Raw genomic sequence first — 17,931 nt, forward strand, 5'->3', positions numbered from 1 at the left:
GAATCTGTAGGAAGGTTTTAGTCCATCAAGGCTTAAAAGCACGGTTTTCTTTCTTCATAAAGCAGTCGAGGAATGTTGTTGAAAATTTTGTTGTCAAGAGGATGGGGAGGGGATTTTATTTCCCAAGAACCCAGATACATAATAAATCTGGGCCTTATGGGTGCAGACGTGGAATTTATATTTGAGTGTAGCTGGCAGTAATCCATTATTCTAAATCCCTACTTTTGTCAAGAAGTGCTTTGTACCAATTAACACATGTAGATATTCTCCTCAGCAGTCGAATTATTCCTTGTACAATTCTATTTCATCGTTTCTTATAAATGGTGGGCTTTTTCAAATCAGAAATGAAAAAGCAGCCCCTCTTCTCTTCTCTGGCAACACTTTCTCTCCAAGGCCAAACCCTGTCTCCATTCTCCTGACGCCCGCCCTCCTCCCTCTCCTGGGGCCTGGCTTCATCAATCACCCAGCTCCCCGCCCATCTTCAGTCTCCCCCCTATAATTGCCCTTTCAGTATCTCCCCTTGAATCACGGCGAGAAAATGTGCATACGTGGGACAAGTCCTTAAGAAGCGAACATCTGTGTACGACAGACAGTCGCTATTGGAGATTTAATTAATCAGGCATTCACTGAATGCGACTTTGTTCGAGTCTAATGTGAAATGCATTCAGAAACAAACCTGGCATCGGAAGCTGCTGCCCAAACTGTGCCCTCTCCTAGGACCGGAATGTGGACCGCAGTGGCCAGGAATACGACAATAGGGACAGATATTTGACTGTGTGATTATTTGTGTCTCCCCACCTGACCACCAGTTCAGTAGAGGCACTTGCTGCCTCTGCCTGTTCACGTTATGTTGCTAGCTCTGGGCCCGGAATGTAGAAGATACCCAATGATTTTTCTCGAACAAACAACTCTGTAATGAAAACCAAATATGTGGACTGTACGGTTATCCACCGTGGGCTTTGCAGTTCTGATAGACACGGACAGGGCCTCTCCAGTGAATACATTCACACTGAACCTCACATCGACCCTGTGAGGTAGGTCTTGTATCAGTCCTTTCCAAAGGAGCTCACTGCGGTTCAGAGCAGGTGAGGGCCTGGCCCAAGGATTAGAGCCAGGATCGAGCCTGGGTTTATCTCATTCCAGAGCCTGTGCCATCGCCAGTGAACCATTTTCTCTGTTCTGACCTGGGCTCTATGCTGCTTATCACCTTGTTAACCTCTCTGCCTGCACGTCCCTGAGACCTGCATGTGCTGTGCGCTCTGAGACATCACTTTCTCCTGAGGGCCTGTCTTTTCCCTTCTGGCCCCAAGGCGGGTGCAGCATTATCAGCTCCCTTGCAGCTGAGGCTTTGCTACCTTCTAGTGAAGGCTGCAGTATGGTCCCTCTCAGTTTCTTACAACCAGATCATGACCTTTTGTTCAACTCGGTGCCACAGTTCTGCTGGGAACTTGAACTTCCTGTGCTCCGCTCACACCGGTACCTTCTGCCTTGCCGAAATGAAGCGTGGGTGTTTTAAACCCCTGTTAATGAGAGGCAGAATTTCTAACAGGGGTCTGCATTAGGATCTATTGCTATGTAACAAATTACTCCAAAACTTAACACCTCAGGCCAACAAATGTTTATTATTTCCCACAGCTTCTGAGGGTCAGAAATCCAGGAATGGCTTAGCCGGTGGTCTCTCCCTATGTCATCTGATGTCATCCTTGCCTGAGGCTGAGGATCCACTTCTAAGGTGGTTCACTTGCATGGCTTTTAGCAGGAGGCCTCAGTTCCCAGCCACGCAGGCCTCTCCGTAAGGGTTGATTGAGTATCCCCAGGTCAGGGCAGCTTTCTGTCCTCAGTGTGAAGGTTCCACAAGCAAACAAGCCAGGGGCTGCAATGCCCGCAACGGTCTCAGAAGCTACATACCGACACTTCCACCATATTCTGTGTTGAAAGTGAGTCACTAAGTCCAATCACGTTCAAAGGAAGGGGAATTCGGGACCCCTAAAGGAGGAGTGTCCAAGAATTTGTGGACATACGGTGAGAAGTGATACGGATGCCAGATGCCATGAGATGCTTGTGTAGCAACTTTGTGCCCTGTCTGTGGCCGGGGCAGCCTGGAGACTTCCTGTTTAGCCGTTCACACGGTTGAGTGAGATGAAGGCTGCATTTCGAATCCCTGGCCCAGGCACAGTGAGCATTACACAGGTGCAAAACGATGGTCCTGATCCTTAATACCTGTACATTTTGGGTGGGAAGAAAGCCATCTACACAGGTAACCTCCTCTAAGAGCACGGTGAGTGCTACAGAGGGACGAAGGTCAGAGAAGAACAAGCTCGAAGCAATCGTGGGGCAGGTGAAGACCCCTAGAAGGGAGGGCACCCGAGCCTGGCATGGATGGTCGTGTGGTATTTCAGTAGCCGGAGGCATGGAGGGAAGAGCAGACTGGAGACAGGAACAGCATGGGCAAAACTTCAGTGGTGGGAAGGTGCAGTGTGTGTTTGGGGAAGGGCAGCATGGTGTTCTCATTGGCAAAATCAGTGATAGTGCCTGCGACACGGGGCTGATGCTGCTACATCCGGTGATTTGTTTAAAGAGCTTTGCACAGCGCCGGGTGCCCAGAAAGTTCTCGCTAAATGATGACGTGAATGACTGACAAAGAGGAAGACGTTAGGCTGGAAAAGTAACGTGGGGCCAAGTCACAGGGCCGTGCGTGTCGTCCTGAGGAATCACAGCACGAGGAGGCTAGAAGGGGCCTTAGTTCGGACTATTTTTGGTCCCGTAGCAACTGGGATCTGTTGCGTGTTAGTGGGGGAGTAGCATGCTCATGGCTGAGCTAGAGGAAGGCCTCTCCCATGGCATGTGCCGGATGATTCAGAGTGGGGTGGGGGACCGAGACTCTGGTGCTGTGATCCTGATGCCGTGGTCCAGGGAAAGGAGGCACTGAGGGCTGAAGTGAGATGGTGCGTGGGGACTGGCTAGGAGGAGGTGAAGGTAGGGTATTTGTTGACTCCTTTAAAAACTTTTCCTGGTCAGCAAGCTGCTTTAGCAGTTGCTCTGAACGCAGGTATGCACCTGTTTAAAGGTCCTGTGGGAACAGCCTAGGAACATCCTGTCCACCAAGTCTCCATGAGATGGCTCGGGCCTGCCTCTGCCATTCCTTGGTGGAAGGTTGGGGGCTGGCCCAGGTTTCTCTCCACAAATTTTCCCAGCACACAGGGGCCATCAGAGGAGTCCTTTAAACCCAAACTTGAACATACTGATTGGGCCTCCTTGTCTGTGTAACTTACCCACTCACAGAGGGATGGACAGCATGGTCTCAAGCCCTTCTCTGCCCCTGCAGGGATTGTGCAGGGGAGAAATCATGCATCAAGCTTCAAATGATCTGCTGGGGAGGGGACAGTGGGCCCTTGGCAATGCAGTTGGAAATCCTGTCCCCATGACTTCCCCACATCATGATCCAGGAGGAGCCATAGCATGAGGAACATCTCTGGGATGCCAGGGACAGTAGCCTGCAGATGTGGGACCCTCCCAGTATGCTCAGAGCCCCAGGCTGGGGCATCCAGACTGGCTGAAGGGCATTGCTGTCTTGTGATCGCTGCCTGAAGCTGAAGCTGCCATGAACTTGAAGGTGGGTTATACACCCGCCCCAAGTGTGGGATGGTGGAAGGGGTGGGGGCTTTGAGTCAGACAGACTCACAGTTCAATAACTGCTTACTGGTTTGGCAAGTCTCTTCACCTGTCTGTGCTCAGATTCCTCATATATAACATGGGGCTAATAACGGTGACCTCATAGAGATATTAAAAGGGTAAAAGGAGGTTGGATCCACAGAGGGTTCAAACTAAAAGAAGTAAGTGTCGGGCAAGTGTTAGCAAACTTTTCCTCCCCTTTCCTGCCCCCTGATTCTGAGGGACTCCTTCCTTCCCCCAGCCCTTTACCACTATGGCAGCTTCACTCACCAGGGGCTCTGAGCTGCCTCCTGTCAATCTAGGGAGAATGGATTTTATGAAAGCTTAGGAGGCACCAAATGCTTGCTTTCGTAAGGGCAACTCTTCCCTACAAGGACATAAGGATGTGGGGTGTGTGGGTTTTAGCAATAATAGAAGCCCCAAGTGTGAGCAGCTTTGTGAGTACCTGAAGTAGAATGGAACGCTTGGTTTCCTTTAATTCTCCAAATACATCCTGAGGGTATCGCTCTGTGCTGTGCGGGGCACCAGGGAAACACAGGTAAACGCAGCCCCGTCCCTGATGAAGAGGGACTCCGCCCGGGTCAGGTGCTTGCGAGCACATACTCATTTCAGCATGATGGGCACTGGAACACGAGTACAGGCAGGACATTTTCCCGCCTCCCAGGAGCGAGTGTCTGCCCCGTCTGGACAGGGAGGGAAGGGTTCAGGAGAGGGGCCATAAGCTGACCAGAAGTGAAATCAAATAATAGCCACTTCCATTAAATATTCACCCGATGCCAAGCCCTTAAATCCTGTGAAGGATGGGAGAACGATATGGAGCAGGGCTCTGAGTGGGAGCCCGAGTGAGAGAAGGGCCCTGGCGGGGCAGGGGGAGACAGATGGGGTCCTCACCCAGCTCTGCCCCTAACCTGCAGTTGGACATAGGATAAGTTGAAGGACATCCCTTTGCAGCCATGCAAATGAGGTTGGACTCAAAGGTAGGGTTCCATCAAGAATTTTCTGTTACATATCTTATTCCTCAAAAGAGGTAAAATAAACTCATGAAATCATTAAAATAACATGAAACTGCATAGGTAACCACAAAGTTGGACAATGTAGTAAAGTGTCCAGGAGCTGAGAGAGAGGAAACTTTTTGCTGAGAAATCCAGGAGGGGCTCCTGGAAGAGGAGAGCCCAGAGCAGGGCCTTGACGAATAATTAATACAGGGGCAGTCTGAGAGGAGGGCATCAGCAATTTGGAGCGATAGGCTGCCTCACTCAGAAACGTTCAGCAGCTCCCCAGGCCTAGCTCAAGCATCTAAACATGACATTCCAGGCTCTGTAAGCCTGGCCGCAGCTCCTACCGGCCCGGTCACCTTGACATCCTTCAGAGAACCTCTCTTCACACCGAGCAGCTCACCTGCTCTCTGAACCTGCCACACAGACTCGGACTGCTGCCTGAATTCCTTTTGTCCGCTTCTCTGTCTACACCCTTCAGTGCCCCCTTCAGAATTAAGCATCCTTTTCCCTCTTTCCCTCTGTCCCATTTGCTTTGGGTCACACATGGACAGATCCCGACCTACTAAACCGTGGCCGTCTCAACCAGGGCTTACTCCTCCCTGTGGGCCACAGGCCACACCCATGCTGAATGAGTGAGTGAATGAATGGACGGATGATCAAGCTGAAATCTGGCTGCACAGACAGGGGAGTCCATGGTTACAGGGGCCTGTAAACTTGTGGCAAGAGGCTCTGGACACGACTGACCTGAGAATGTGGTCCATTGTGCTCTGGGAGGGGCAGCTCAGGGCTGGAGGAGCTCTGGTGTGTCACATAAACTCTCCATGGCACTGCAGACATCAGGCCTGAGTCCGCACGAGCACCTCCAGTGAGAACAGGCCAAACACCGTGCGGCTCCAGCCCGTTGCCCGAGTGCCGTCGGAAGGATGTGGCCTGTGGAAGCTGACTGACGTGGGCTCGCACTTCAACTCCGCTTATCTGCCAGCCGTTTGCTCTTATGCGAGCCACGTAACCTCTCTGAGCCTTGGTTACCTTCCTTTGGTAGTATTAGAGATCTAAAACCACCTCCTCTCAAAGTTGTTGTAAGGGTTATAGAGAAAAATACCAAAACCAGACCAAAACCACCCTCCAGCTTATGAAAGGTGACTAATGAATGGTAGCTAATTCTGTTTTCATGACATATGATTACTTATTCCACGTGGCTGGGGAAAGTTTTGTGGAGAGTTCAACGAAAGTTCTGAGTAACAGAGTTTGGGCTTCAACCTAACAGTCTATCGTAATCCCAGTAAACTTATCATAGGACTTACCAACACGGCCTCATGGGAAGATGAGTTATTTAAGGTCAGGGTTGTTAGTTATTTAAGGTCAGGATACATCCCACGAGGACGTATCCCGTGGATAATGCTCGCAGTGAGACACTTGCCAGCCCACAGGGGCCACTGCAGAGATACAGAAAGCTGCAGAGCCTGGCCTGGGAGAAATGATCCGGAAACTGTTTTCAGGGCCAGCGTGTACCTATCTCAGTCCTAATTCTGGAAGCAGGCAGGGGCAAGAGTGGAGAACTCCAGGTTCTGCCATCATGTATTCAGGAACCGGGTTGTTACTTGTGAGCCTTGTATGAGGGGCTTCGGTGGTTCTTGAGTTCTGAAGGCTGGGAGGAAGGAGGGACAGCCTGGAGCCTTAGACAGGTCCTGGGTGGCCACACCCCCCACTGTGACCCGGGGCCAGCTCTAGGCTGGTGTGGAGAGCCAGAATGGCTCGGAAGTCAGGTCATAGTAACTGGTTGAGCCAAAGGAGGTGTAAAAGGGAGGAGGAGAGGACAGAAAAGGAGATAAAGCAGCCTTGATGCCGGACCAGATGGGTGCCATTAACACAGTCAGGCGGGTCTCAACCTTCCAAGTCCCCTTCTCCTCCCACGTTTTCCGTCTCAGTGGGCAGCACCTACCACCCACAGACCAAAATCCTGGAGTCTCCAGGTTCCTCTCTGACCCTGGCCTCCCACAGCTCAGCCACTCTCAAGTCCCGCCCATTTCCCTCTTGGCCCAGAACCACTCTGTCCCCACTGCCACTGTCCTGGTTCAGGGCTCGGCTTTCCTCCTGGCTCACTGCGCAGTCTCCCGCCTGGCCTCCCGACTCCCCTCTCCCCGTCTGTCTGCCATTCACACTGCTGCCAAAGTTCTCTCTCCCCAGACTGATCTGGCCACATTCATCTTTGGCTTGGAGTCATTTGGCGATTTCTTGTTTCAGTCCAGACCATCCCCTCAGCATGGCTGGCAGGACCTCAGGATCTGTCCAGCCTCTTCAGCTCTTCCCCACAAGCTGCAACTCAACCACCCGAACTGCCTGCAGGTCCCCATCGAGGACCGTGTCTCAGCAGCCTCTTTGTGTACCCCTCGTTCTGCCCAGAACCCTGGCTGGCTCCCTGCCCCGTCTCTGATTCTGCTCCAGAACCAACATCCCCGACTCCCTCCCAGGCCGGCATAGGTGAAGCTCACCACTCCCCCCTTCATGGCTCTTTTCTTATTGTCCTGGAGTAACCTCACTCCCTCTGCCTCCCACATCTCGAGCCCAGAGCCTGTTCTTAATGCAGTTTGGCCTCCACAGAGCTCAGCATCTTGTCAGACAGACCTTGGGCAGTCAGTAAATGTTTTGTGAATGAGTGAATGAATGGGAGAAGGAAATCGACCGATGAGGGAATGAAGGAGACAATTTGGCAGAGGAGACAAGATGGTTTGGGTTGAGTTTGAGTTGGTGGGGCCTCCAGGTGGGGGTCCCAGCTGCAGTGGAAAGGCGAGTCTGAAGCTTGGGGGAGGGTCTCTTAAGAAACTCAGCTCACAAACGAGCCAATTCCCTTCAAGAGGTCCAATGACCAGCAAGTGGCTCAGTGTTCCCAAACCTACTTTATGGACTCAGGGAGCCTCCGAGCTTGGAGGACATCATAAAGACATTGTCTGGTCTGAGTCTTTTCTTGACAAGTGAGGGAACTAAGGCTCAGAGAGGGGAGAAGCCGGCTCCGCCGCTCTTTAGAGGCGGTGCTAGGACCCATGTGTCTTCATCATAGTCTCAGCTCTTTCTGCCATCCCCTGTGGCCTCCTGTTTGTGCTGCCCATCTCTGAGCCCCGAAGCAGGGCACTATCAGTGAGGGTGAGGAGGGAGCTGCAAGAACCTAACCACAGATATTCACACCCCAGCCCTTCCTCTCCTACAACACAGCTTCTCATGGCCCCAGATGAGAACAGACCCAACAAATGTCACGCACTCAGCAGACCAGAGGGACCCTGTGGCCTCCAACAGCAGCTGCATGTATTTTACCCTGTTTTGGGACATTGTCCCCAGCTAGTCTCCAGCCCTATAACAGATGAGAAATAACTGATTCGAATCCACAGGATCCTCACAGAAAAAGTAAGAAAATCGGTACACTTCCACACTGACTCGGATGGTGGTCATCATAGGGTCAGGGCCAATAGCCATTCACACCGGAGCACGTGAAGACTCTCCCGCACATACACACCCCAACACGAGTCCTAACAGTGACATCCGAAGTATGTTCAGTGCATTGTTTATTTGTGATCTGCAAGCATTTAGACATTCCATAAGTATTTTCATCCACAGTGATTAAGATTATTACATTTCTGGCAGTATAAGAAGTGAGCCCCCTGCTCTCAAGGGGAGGAATTTTCCTTGAGGGTTCTGGCTAACAAAAGGTCTCCCTCATGACAAGGCAGGGAAGGGAACTGGCATGCGGCCTTGGCCACATTGTCTCATTTTCATGTTCTTGACCTCACACACAGCAGGCATTCAATCATAGAGTTAAACCCATGCATGACTGAATGGATTGCGTGTTTTCAGACTTATTTTGGATATTGCGAAAACGGGGCCCGAAGATTACAACTGCCTATCCCTGGTCACACAGTGGTAGCTGGGAACCTGAGCTCCTTCTTCCCACAATGGCTATTCCCACAGCCCGCATTAACTTGACAGGGAGGAAAACGCGCACTTGCCCGTGAGCAAAGGGTGACTTTAACCGCTCAGCCACACCTCCGTCTGCCCCACAGGCACTAATCGAGAGCTCGTGGTGTTTGCAGCCCCGGACGGGGAGCCCTGCTTCCCGGCAGATAATGTTTAATGTCACTTATGCTTTCTTTGATTCACAGAAATGAATTCCGAGCATGGACGGACATCAAGCCTGTGAAACCAATAAAGGCCAAGCCCCAGTATAAGCCCCCAGATGACAAGATGGCTCATGAGACCAGCTACAGCGCCCAGTTCAAAGGGGAGGCCAATAAGCCAACGCCAGCCGACAATAAGGTGATTGATCGCAGAAGAATACGCAGCCTCTACAGTGAACCTTTCAAGGAACCCCCAAAGGTGAGACAGATCTTGTGGGGGAACCCATCAGCACAACCTAGAACGGAGGGGCTCATTGCAGCAGAGCGTGAGGGCAGGGCTCCTGCAGACCCTGGCCCAGTCCCTAAGGGCTCCTGGAAAACCCCTCCTCTTCTCCGTAGCACACAGGCACTAAGGAACCTTTGCTAAATTCAAAGGGAATGTTCAAAGGAACAGTGCCTAAAGTAAAACAGCTTGAAGACTGGCAGGTTTCCAGAGAACCAGCATCGGCTTTTGAGAAGCACCCCGCTCCAAAAAAGTGGCCAAAAATCCCACCTGAGCCCTAAAGCCCTCCCTGTCTTAAAAATCCCTTCGGGGGCTTTTGCCCCCGGAGAGCTGGCCATTAGAGGTATCTCTCCTGGCTTCCTCCCCGCCCTGCCCCCACCACATCCTCCGCTCCAGTCCCTGGACGCTTCCTCATTCCTCTTCATCCTTTTCCTCCGGAAACACTATCCAGCGCCAGTTCTTAGTCAAGGCACACCTGTCACATCAGCTGCAAGATGTGTTCTGGGTAATTTGTTACTATAATAAACAGTTTGCAAGTGATTTACAATTCTAAGTAACTTGCAGTGGATTCAGGGGTTTCCGTGTAATAACACGACTTTGCCTTATTTGCATCCAGTGCACACCCCTGAGGGGGAGAGCCAAGTTGGAGACACAGCTGGAAGCAGGAATCCTATTTGCCAGAGCTGGTTCTGTGCTATCAAGCCACGTGGAATCGTGCAAATACCTGCTCCCCTATCTATAATAGCAGGACAAGTGTGAGATCCTTTCCTCTGCTTTTGTCTGAAAGTCTTGCACTGAAACAGAGTTTCCTATGTGGCCCAGGACTGATCTGTAGGTAAAGTAGCTGATCAACCCAGTCTGCCTGGACTCCTCCAGCTGTAGCACTGAAAGTTCCACGTTCCATGAAGGCCCTCAGTCCCAGGCAAACCAGGATGGTTGGTTACGTTCTGTGCAGGTTCCGTGGACCTCACTGAGGAAATCCCAGTGAACCCCAACATCATCTCTGTCCATCATCCATAGACGACGTGGGGCCCAGGACGTAGGGCTGGATTTGCACCAAAGAAGACTCCAAGGGGAGGAAGGAGGGAAGATTGGGGCATAGGGAACCCAGAGGTGGAGGGCATATGGAGGGACCAGACAGAGCAGGCCCAGAGTTTTGGGGGTAAAAGAGGGCCAGGCCATCACCCGGGAGTGGGGTCAGAGCTAGAGGAAGGGTTTCGGGGAGAGTGGATGGGCCGGAATGGCGGCTCTGGGGAGAATAGTCTGGGGAGCCAGCAGGAGAGGAGGAGTGCTGTGCTGAAGGCCTCGCTGAGATGAGATGTGGTTTCTCCACAAGAGCTCGCCGCCCTGGAGACAGAAGCAGAAGAGAGGCTGGCTTATGCCAGAATCTCTGCGTCTTCTATCAGCTAAGGTTCACTTCTTATTAATACCCGTCCACCACGGCTGGGCCACAGCCCTACTCCCCGCCACCTCTGCAGTCTGGGCCTCCGGTGTTGGAGAGCCTCGCTCGTGGCAGAGAAGAGAGCATTGGGAAGCACGGGCTGCCCCTCCGGTTTCTGTCGGAGGTGACCCACATCACTTCTGCTCACATGTCATTGACGGAAGCAAATCATAGGCCTGCCTGAGTTGAACAGGGTGACGAGGTATAATCTTCCCTTAGGGAGGGACGGCAGCAGATGTTGCAAAACAGTAACATCATCCACCACCAGGGTGGTTCAGTGGTGACAGCCACCATGCCGGAGAGCCACTGAGCGTGTGGCCAAAGCCACTGACCAGCCGGTTTATGCAGGAGAAGCCAAATGACTTACCGCCACTGAAAATACCTTATGCCCTGCGCTCCCTCAACGCCCAGTGTTGTCGTTAGAGTTACTGTTTGGCTAATCGTTGTCTTCTCTCTAACTTCTCTCTCTCACTCCCTCCCCTTTTGTGTTTCTGTATTTGCGGTCTGTCTGTCTCTCCAAGCAGGTGGAAAAACCTAGCGTTCAGAGTTCCAAACCAAAAAAGACCTCAGCAAGCCATAAGCCCCCGCGGAAGGCCAAAGACAAGCAGGTGGTGTCGGGCCGGGCTTCCAAGAAAAAGAGCACAGAGGGTGCCAGTGCCGCCCAGCCTGATGACAAGGAGCAAAGTAAAGAGATGAACAATAAACTGGCTGAGGCTAAAGAGTAAATTTCACTGCACTTTCCTTTTATCCTTCTTTTTTTTTTTTTTTTTTTTTTTTCCTTTTTTAACCAACCAACAAAAAAGGCCACAAAATTGATTAGAGGCTTCTCATCTGCCTTGGTCCCGAGTGTTCCGGGAGCTCTTTGGTTTGGTTTCTTTCAGTGGAGGGATGCCGTTTCAAAGACCTCGCGGCATGCCTCCTCTCCAAATCTAGACGGGCCGGGCTGAGTGCGGCGCGGGTGTCCGTGCCGCAGGGGCCCCCGGAACACCAGGGACCCCGGGAAGCGCTGCTCACTGGTTGTGTCTCCCACGGCAAGTGAGAGCGCTCGCTGGCGAGGGGGGCAGGCAGGCCTTAGCATGCAGAGGCAGTTCCGAGTGCCTGGACGTCTTCTGGCCACACTTGGGAATGCCTGTAGGGTGTCCTCCCCCTGTTCTCCCCCAAGGCCCGTGTCAGCGATCGGTTCTGAACTTGAGGTGAATGTGTTCTTTTCCAAACTTCGGAGGGTTATCATGTGCTTTAGAAGCTCAACTTGGGCTTCAGCGATGGACAACGTTTGTGGCCAGATTTAAAAAGCAAAAAAACCTCGGCCTTAACGTCCGTACAATGAATCTTGTCTGTTAAGTTGAAGTAACTCTTTTCATAGAATTTTCTGTTAGAAACGCGCGACTCCATTTAGTTTCCTATCAGTGGGCTTTCCGTTGGATGCCAAGTAATAGATATGCCACTGATGACTCAGACCAGGCCAGGGTGAAAAGGTTAGGTGTTTTAGGTACGTTCTAGACATCACAGGAAGATGAAGAAATTGAGAGGAGAGTATTCTCCCCCGTTTACCCTCAGCCTATCCAGTGTTACCAATTTTGCAGAGCAACTGGTTACAGATGACTGAGGAAGGAAGTTCAGGGTGTAGGGTAGTGTGTTTAGAACGTGGCTTCCTTGCTTCTGAGAAACACAAGGTTGGAAGTAGACGTAGGACACGTGTGGTGATGTTCACTCTCCCTTCCCAAACCCGTGTTTGCTCTGTTCCTCGGAGAGGACCGAGGCTGCTGAGCTTCGGGTTAGAGGAAATTTCTGTGACTTAGCTGAAGATTAGGAGAGTTCCCTAGTAAGTGATTAGCAAGCATTTTAACCTCACTGATGAATGAAAGCAGCTCTCACCGTATCGTGTTTTGCGTGTCTGTGTGGCCAACGCCCCCCCCAGTGGGGTGGCAAGTGGCACCTTAGTTGTGCTAGAGTTGTATCGTAGGCATTAGTCAGAGAGTTGTGAAAAGACCCCCAGTGCTCACGAGGGAACCCAAAATACCTACCGGAAAAATTGCATTCCCAAACCTTGCGACGTGTACATCGCTCGGTACGCTTTCTTTCTCCCGTCCTTGAAATCCTGACCGTCGCCGGCACCGTACACGGCTGGGCCTTCGTCCGGTGCCCAGCCGCTGCTGGGTAAGGACGGCGGTGGCGGTGGAGAGCGGGGCCGCGCCAATCCCTTTCAGTCCGTGTGGTGTGGAGGAAGCGGGGCCTCCCCCAGTCCTCTCCGGTTCTGACCATTCAGGCAGCAGAGTCACTGTTTACGCCATCTTGTCGGGCACTTGGGCTGGCTGAGACGTCTTTCGCAAATTCGTCAAGTGTGTGCTGTGCGGGCCGCATTTGTTAAGAGAACAGGATTCTTAGAAAGGAAGCGCTCGGCCGGGCCCACCGTCACCTTCCTTTCTATCTCAGGGCGTGGAACTGAGATGTTTTGAAGAAGGTAGAGACTGTTAGCGAGTTTCAGTGTTCACGCATCACAGATTTGGATGCCTGTCTGGAAATGACCAGAGCAGATCTCAATGTTGATTCTAGCTATTTGCTAGCTAATCTTAACGTTAACCGGAGAGCTCTAGCAGCGTGATCGTAACTTGACCCAGAGAATTTTGCCAACGTGTGTTCGTTCGCTCAAGATCTGGCATTCGTCAGGCGTGTCGATGTTAGCCACAATTTGAATTTCTCCAGAGAGCCGTCATATGTGTTTTACAGATCAAGTAAGTCAGACTTTACGATGCACAGAGGAACGTTCATTCCACGTTCTCGTCCTGAACGCCTGTGAGCCAGGCACCGTGTTAGGCACCCCGACTACTCTACATAAATCTGTCTCCACAGCAGCACAACCATATAATGTGATCTCGGTGCCTGATGCGAGTTTCTTTGCCCAAATTGTAGCTTCCCACCCACTTTGCAGCCCCAGGGACTGAATTTCCTACCCTGCCCCACCTACGGCTTTAGATGCAACCTGTATCCTGTCTTTTCAACCCTTCAGCCCCCCTCCGCCCTCCCCCCCTCCCCCCCTCCCCCGCCCCGCTGTCTTTTTAACTCCTGCGATTGAGAAAACCCTGTTTGTAGTTCACTTTGACTCTTGAATGTGTCACTTCACGGCCAGAAACTTCCTTTGATTTCTACTGTTTACAAATGAAACTCAGCCAATCTCATTCTGTATCCCAAACATACTGGTTGAAACTGACACTGGTTTCACAAACAGTATTTTGGTTTTGCCTTTCTGAAGATGACCAAGCTTCCGATGCCTGTCTGTCCACTTTTGTATATCTCCCTGCCGATTCCCCAACTCCCCTGGCAAGAGAGCAAGGCCCGAAGCGTTCCCACTGCCTGCTTTGCTTGCCTGCAAAAACAATGCCTAAGGCTGTGCGCTGGCTCCTCCAAGTTTTTCCTTATCTGCTGGTGCTTCCAACCTGTCCATTATACCTTTGCCTCTCCAAGGCAGACAGGAAGTGTCTAATTACGATTTTGTGGCCTGGGTTTTGTTGCATACCACAGATTGTCTATGTAACGTGTAACGCACACCTCTCTTGGTGCTATTCCATTCCTGCTGTTAGTAAGAAAATGACAAAAAATATTCATGTATAGCCAATTGATTGTGACGTGCTTGTGGTCTGTGCTTGCTCAGAAACAAACAAACAAACAAACGGTTTTTTTCCGATTATAAATAAATGCTAAAGACGAACACCACTTTCTTGATCTTATTTCCTTGGTAAGGCCCAGCTGAGTAGGTGAAGGAGCCAGCCTTTGCCATTTGAGCCACTCTCCACGAGGTGAGCTGTGCCCTGCAGTTGTTCTGGGGTTCTCCATAATGCAGCTTGACTCTTTTAGATTGCCTCTCAGATACTAATTGCAAGCAGTCAGAGCTAAGTGTTGGGAAAGGCGAAGATGGACCGAGAGACCCACTGGCCAACAAGGTAGTGTAACGTTTTGATCCCGTGTTGCTGGGGATTGAGTGAGCGCCTGCACCCAGCACTGCGTCGCCACACGGGGAGGCTGGGCCCTGATTCTCCACCCCCCTTCCCGTCCACCCGGAGGACTGTTGGTTCTGGCTTTTTCTCCTCCCAAGAGATGGCAAGGACGCCTTCACTTAATCATTCCGTCTGGTCTGGTCGTTGTGAAGGTTCCACCCTCCGGGGGCTGGCTCACTGTGTGGGTTATGGGGCGACGGTCTTGTTTGTGCCTAACATGGGAGGGTGGAAACAGCCGTAAGAGAGATCCAAATAAGGTAACAACGGACCAGGTAGCTGGTTGCTCCTGTGAAGGGCAGGTGTCTTAGTACCAGGGGTGGGGATTCAGAAGGCTTCGTGGGGGAGGGAACCTCGGAGAACGGGTGGGATGTGGGTGTGCAGGGCGCGTGGGGGTAGGCCCACAGGCAGGAGAGCATATCTGGGAGGGAACCTCAGAGTCAGGGCCAGGTTTAACCACTGGGATATCCTTCTGCTGCAGCGGGAGACAGAAGGTTATATACTTTTTGCGTGGGATCCCTCTTCCTTTTACTAACGTATGTTGATTGAATACCTATCATGTGCCAGGCACTGTGCTGGGCACTAGGGAACCAAGATGACTGAGACCCCACCTCTGGTCACTGTGGGCCATGAAGGAGGAGCCCATTCTAGCTGGTTCCATGGATCAGGGAGAACTTCAGTGGATGAGCGGGTGATGACCAGGTGAACAGAGTCTGGGGTGGCCAAGGCATGCCAGACAGAAGGAGCTGCAAAAGTGTGCAAAAGTGTGGAGGGGTCCAATACCAGGTGAGCTCAGGGCCTGGGGGAGCAGTTCACTCAGGGAGGGTCAAGGCAAGGGCTGGGAAGTCATGGAAAGGCCTGGCGCCATGTGAGTGGGCGGTTACTAACTGGGATCTCCATTCCATACACCCAGACTGCACCCCCTGACCTTTGCATGCTCCCTGCCATCATGCTTCTTGCCCTTACCCACATATGGGGCAACAGCCACAGGTCCTCTCTTGCTTTAGGCTAGGAGCTCTAGGCTGGGACTTTTATTCTAATGCTGGTCCCCAATTTGGGGGTTTTGGGGAGGAGCCATGGTGGGGCTCGATCAAGGGTCATATATATGAAAACCCACTATCTATTTGTTTTCCAGATGAACAGGAAACACTCCACCCACCTGCCTGCTTTTGTGTAAGGCAGAAAACGCAAAATTCTGTACAATGAATGAAACATACTTGAAAGTATATTATTCAGCTCTTTTTTGATCAGTTAATTGCCTTGACCAAAACCAGGGATTGAGAGAGGTAGAAAGAAAGACAGGCGTAAAACAAAGAGGTAGACATAGAGGCCAAGGGGGAAAAAAAACCCACAGAGAAACACATATGTGGCGACACCCACAGTAAGCGGAGAAAAGGTGAGGTGTACTCAGAATCAGAGGTCATGAATCAGGCAACTGAGGAGGCAGCAGGGTGGAGAGCCTTGCTGGCTTCATCTGTGTGACCAGAGGTCTGGCCTCCGCCAGAGCCTCGGCCTGTGGTTCCCTCCATGCTCCCCGATGCCGCCCAAAGCCCAGGAGGCAACTCTATAACCTATAACTAGTGTCGCTTCCCCCAAACAGCTAACAAACAGAATTAAAACCAGCCTGCTAGTTTTAAAATAGGTCATTGCTGCTAAATTAGTTATAAGTGTATTTTAATTCTTCCTTGCAGTTTGTGAGTTCTTAGTGAAACCCATCCCTCATTTTTTTTGTGGGTTTTTTTTTTTTTTTCACTACGGTTTAAAATTTATAACCTGCTTCTCATAGATTAGGGCAGTGTTAAGTCTCACTTCACCAAGGTATGAACTCCCTTAATGTGGCATCGTGGTTTCAAGGTCCTTTTACTGCTAAAATGTCTTAAAGCGGTTTACCTTCTCAGGACCGCAGGTATAAAAGCTTTCTTGCAGCGTGTAGCCTGTGGACCATCTACTGGTAAGGCAGGACCCTACCCCAGCTCCACCTGAGGCCACCGAGACAGGAAAGGCAGCTGTTTCAAAACAATGGCACGAAACCTTTCTTAGACTCCACTCTTGCCGAAGCAGACACAGAGCCCGAAGCTGCTTCATCCCGCTGGCCTCTGAGGCACTGATCCTCATGGCACCCAGACCATCTAGAATGCCTATAACAGAATCCGCATCACCGCATACCTTATCGTGTGAGCCGGTTGACGCTGGCCGTGACTTGGGCCTCTACAAGTCAGTGCCAGCTGTACAACCCCGTGTCATTCCCTGAGCGCTCTTGGCCTCGCTGTCCGCCTCTGAAAATGGGGACACTGACACCCACCTCAGGGGAGAGGAGCCAGGGTGAAATGACACGATGGCCATAGGGAACCCACAATGGACACTAACTACAGGTCATTTCAGGCCCTCCCCCTTCCTTTTACAGTGCTTGATGGTCTGTGTTCACTAGCTTCCTGATAGAGAGTTAGCTTTAGGTCATCTCAGACAATGCGTGAGGTGGATTGAGGCAAACACTGATTAAGAAGAATGCTTTTAAAGAATTCTGGCTGTCGAATCACCTGGAGTCCACAGACCTAAACAATAATATCTTAACAATTTGTATATATTGACTGCCCACAAAGCATTTCTTTCTGTGCCGTTCTATCGACCCCTCCTAATCCGGAGCAAGTGTCTGTGCCAGGTAACAGAGAAGGAGGCTCAGAGAGGAGAGCCCGGGGCTTCTGCCCCGCAGCCTGCACTGCGTCTCTCCTTCCCCCGAGGGAGGCTGGGGCTGGCCCGAAGTGAATCAGCCTTCAGTCATCAAGCTGGATTCTTTTAAATTTTTTTTTTTAATGTTTATTTTTATTTCTGAGACAGAGAGAGACAGATCGTGAACGGGGGAGGGTCAGAGAGAGAGGGAGACACAGAATCCGAAACAGGCTCCAGGCTCCGAGCTGTCAGCACAGAGCCCGACGCGGGGCTCGAACTCACGGACCGTGAGATCATGACCTGAGCCGAAGTCGGATGCCTAACCGACTGGGCCACCCAGGCGCCCCAAGCTGGACTCTTAAATAAAACTATACCCATACCTCACAGTTGCCGCAGTCTGGTCAGGCCACTGCAGGGCCTCCCGCAGGCTTCCCTAGAATCTTTAAATCTTGGGACCCAGATACAAATGTTGGAGGGGGGGCAGATTAAGATTTGATCAGGTCTCCCCACACAACTGGCTCAAACATCCTGACTGAACTGGCCAACTGCCTCAGCCAGATGTAAAGGTTTATCTCCCTGGGGTACTAAATTAACTGGGTAACTACATTGCATGGTTATTGAACACAGAATGATCCAGCAAATTTTTCTTTCTGAAGAATTATAGTTGGTACTAGAGATACTGAGATAAAACTGGCATCCGCTACCTGAGGCATTGGGTCAGAGACCACTATTTTGTGCTTTTAATTTCCAACGGTAGACCTGAGCTTACCTCTCT

The 17,931-nt window shown here is 51.4% G+C and overlaps 1 protein-coding gene and 1 long non-coding RNA gene across 15 annotated transcripts in view; one reads left to right on the top strand and one right to left on the bottom strand.

Moving 5' to 3' along the window:
* Positions 1-17,931, top strand: part of MAP6 (microtubule associated protein 6) — a 159,447-nt gene that overhangs the window by 127,994 nt on the left and 13,522 nt on the right. For 11 of the 12 annotated variants that reach the window (XM_042959105.1, XM_042959111.1, XM_042959112.1 and 8 more), the window contains 2 exons: positions 8,822-9,035; positions 11,022-11,221. In XM_042959105.1, coding sequence (XP_042815039.1) covers positions 8,822-9,035; positions 11,022-11,221 — 414 coding nt within the window. The remainder of the gene's footprint in view (positions 1-8,821; positions 9,036-11,021; positions 11,222-17,931) is intronic. The other variant, XM_042959115.1, reaches the window with a different exon arrangement.
* Positions 1,604-6,492, bottom strand: LOC122231345. Of its 3 annotated transcripts, none has more exons than XR_006208540.1 (3): positions 5,975-6,484; positions 4,118-4,355; positions 1,604-2,427 (listed from the first exon to the last, which is right to left on the bottom strand). It is a non-coding gene; the product is annotated as an uncharacterized LOC122231345 (long non-coding RNA). The 3 variants fall into 3 exon arrangements; XR_006208541.1 differs by lacking the exon at positions 5,975-6,484 and adding an exon at positions 5,415-5,963; XR_006208539.1 differs by lacking the exon at positions 4,118-4,355 and having other exon boundaries at positions 5,975-6,492.

The sequence above is a fragment of the Panthera tigris genome, chromosome D1 (genome assembly GCF_018350195.1).
Source record: "Panthera tigris isolate Pti1 chromosome D1, P.tigris_Pti1_mat1.1, whole genome shotgun sequence".
In the NCBI taxonomy this organism is placed as follows: domain Eukaryota; kingdom Metazoa; phylum Chordata; class Mammalia; order Carnivora; family Felidae; genus Panthera; species Panthera tigris.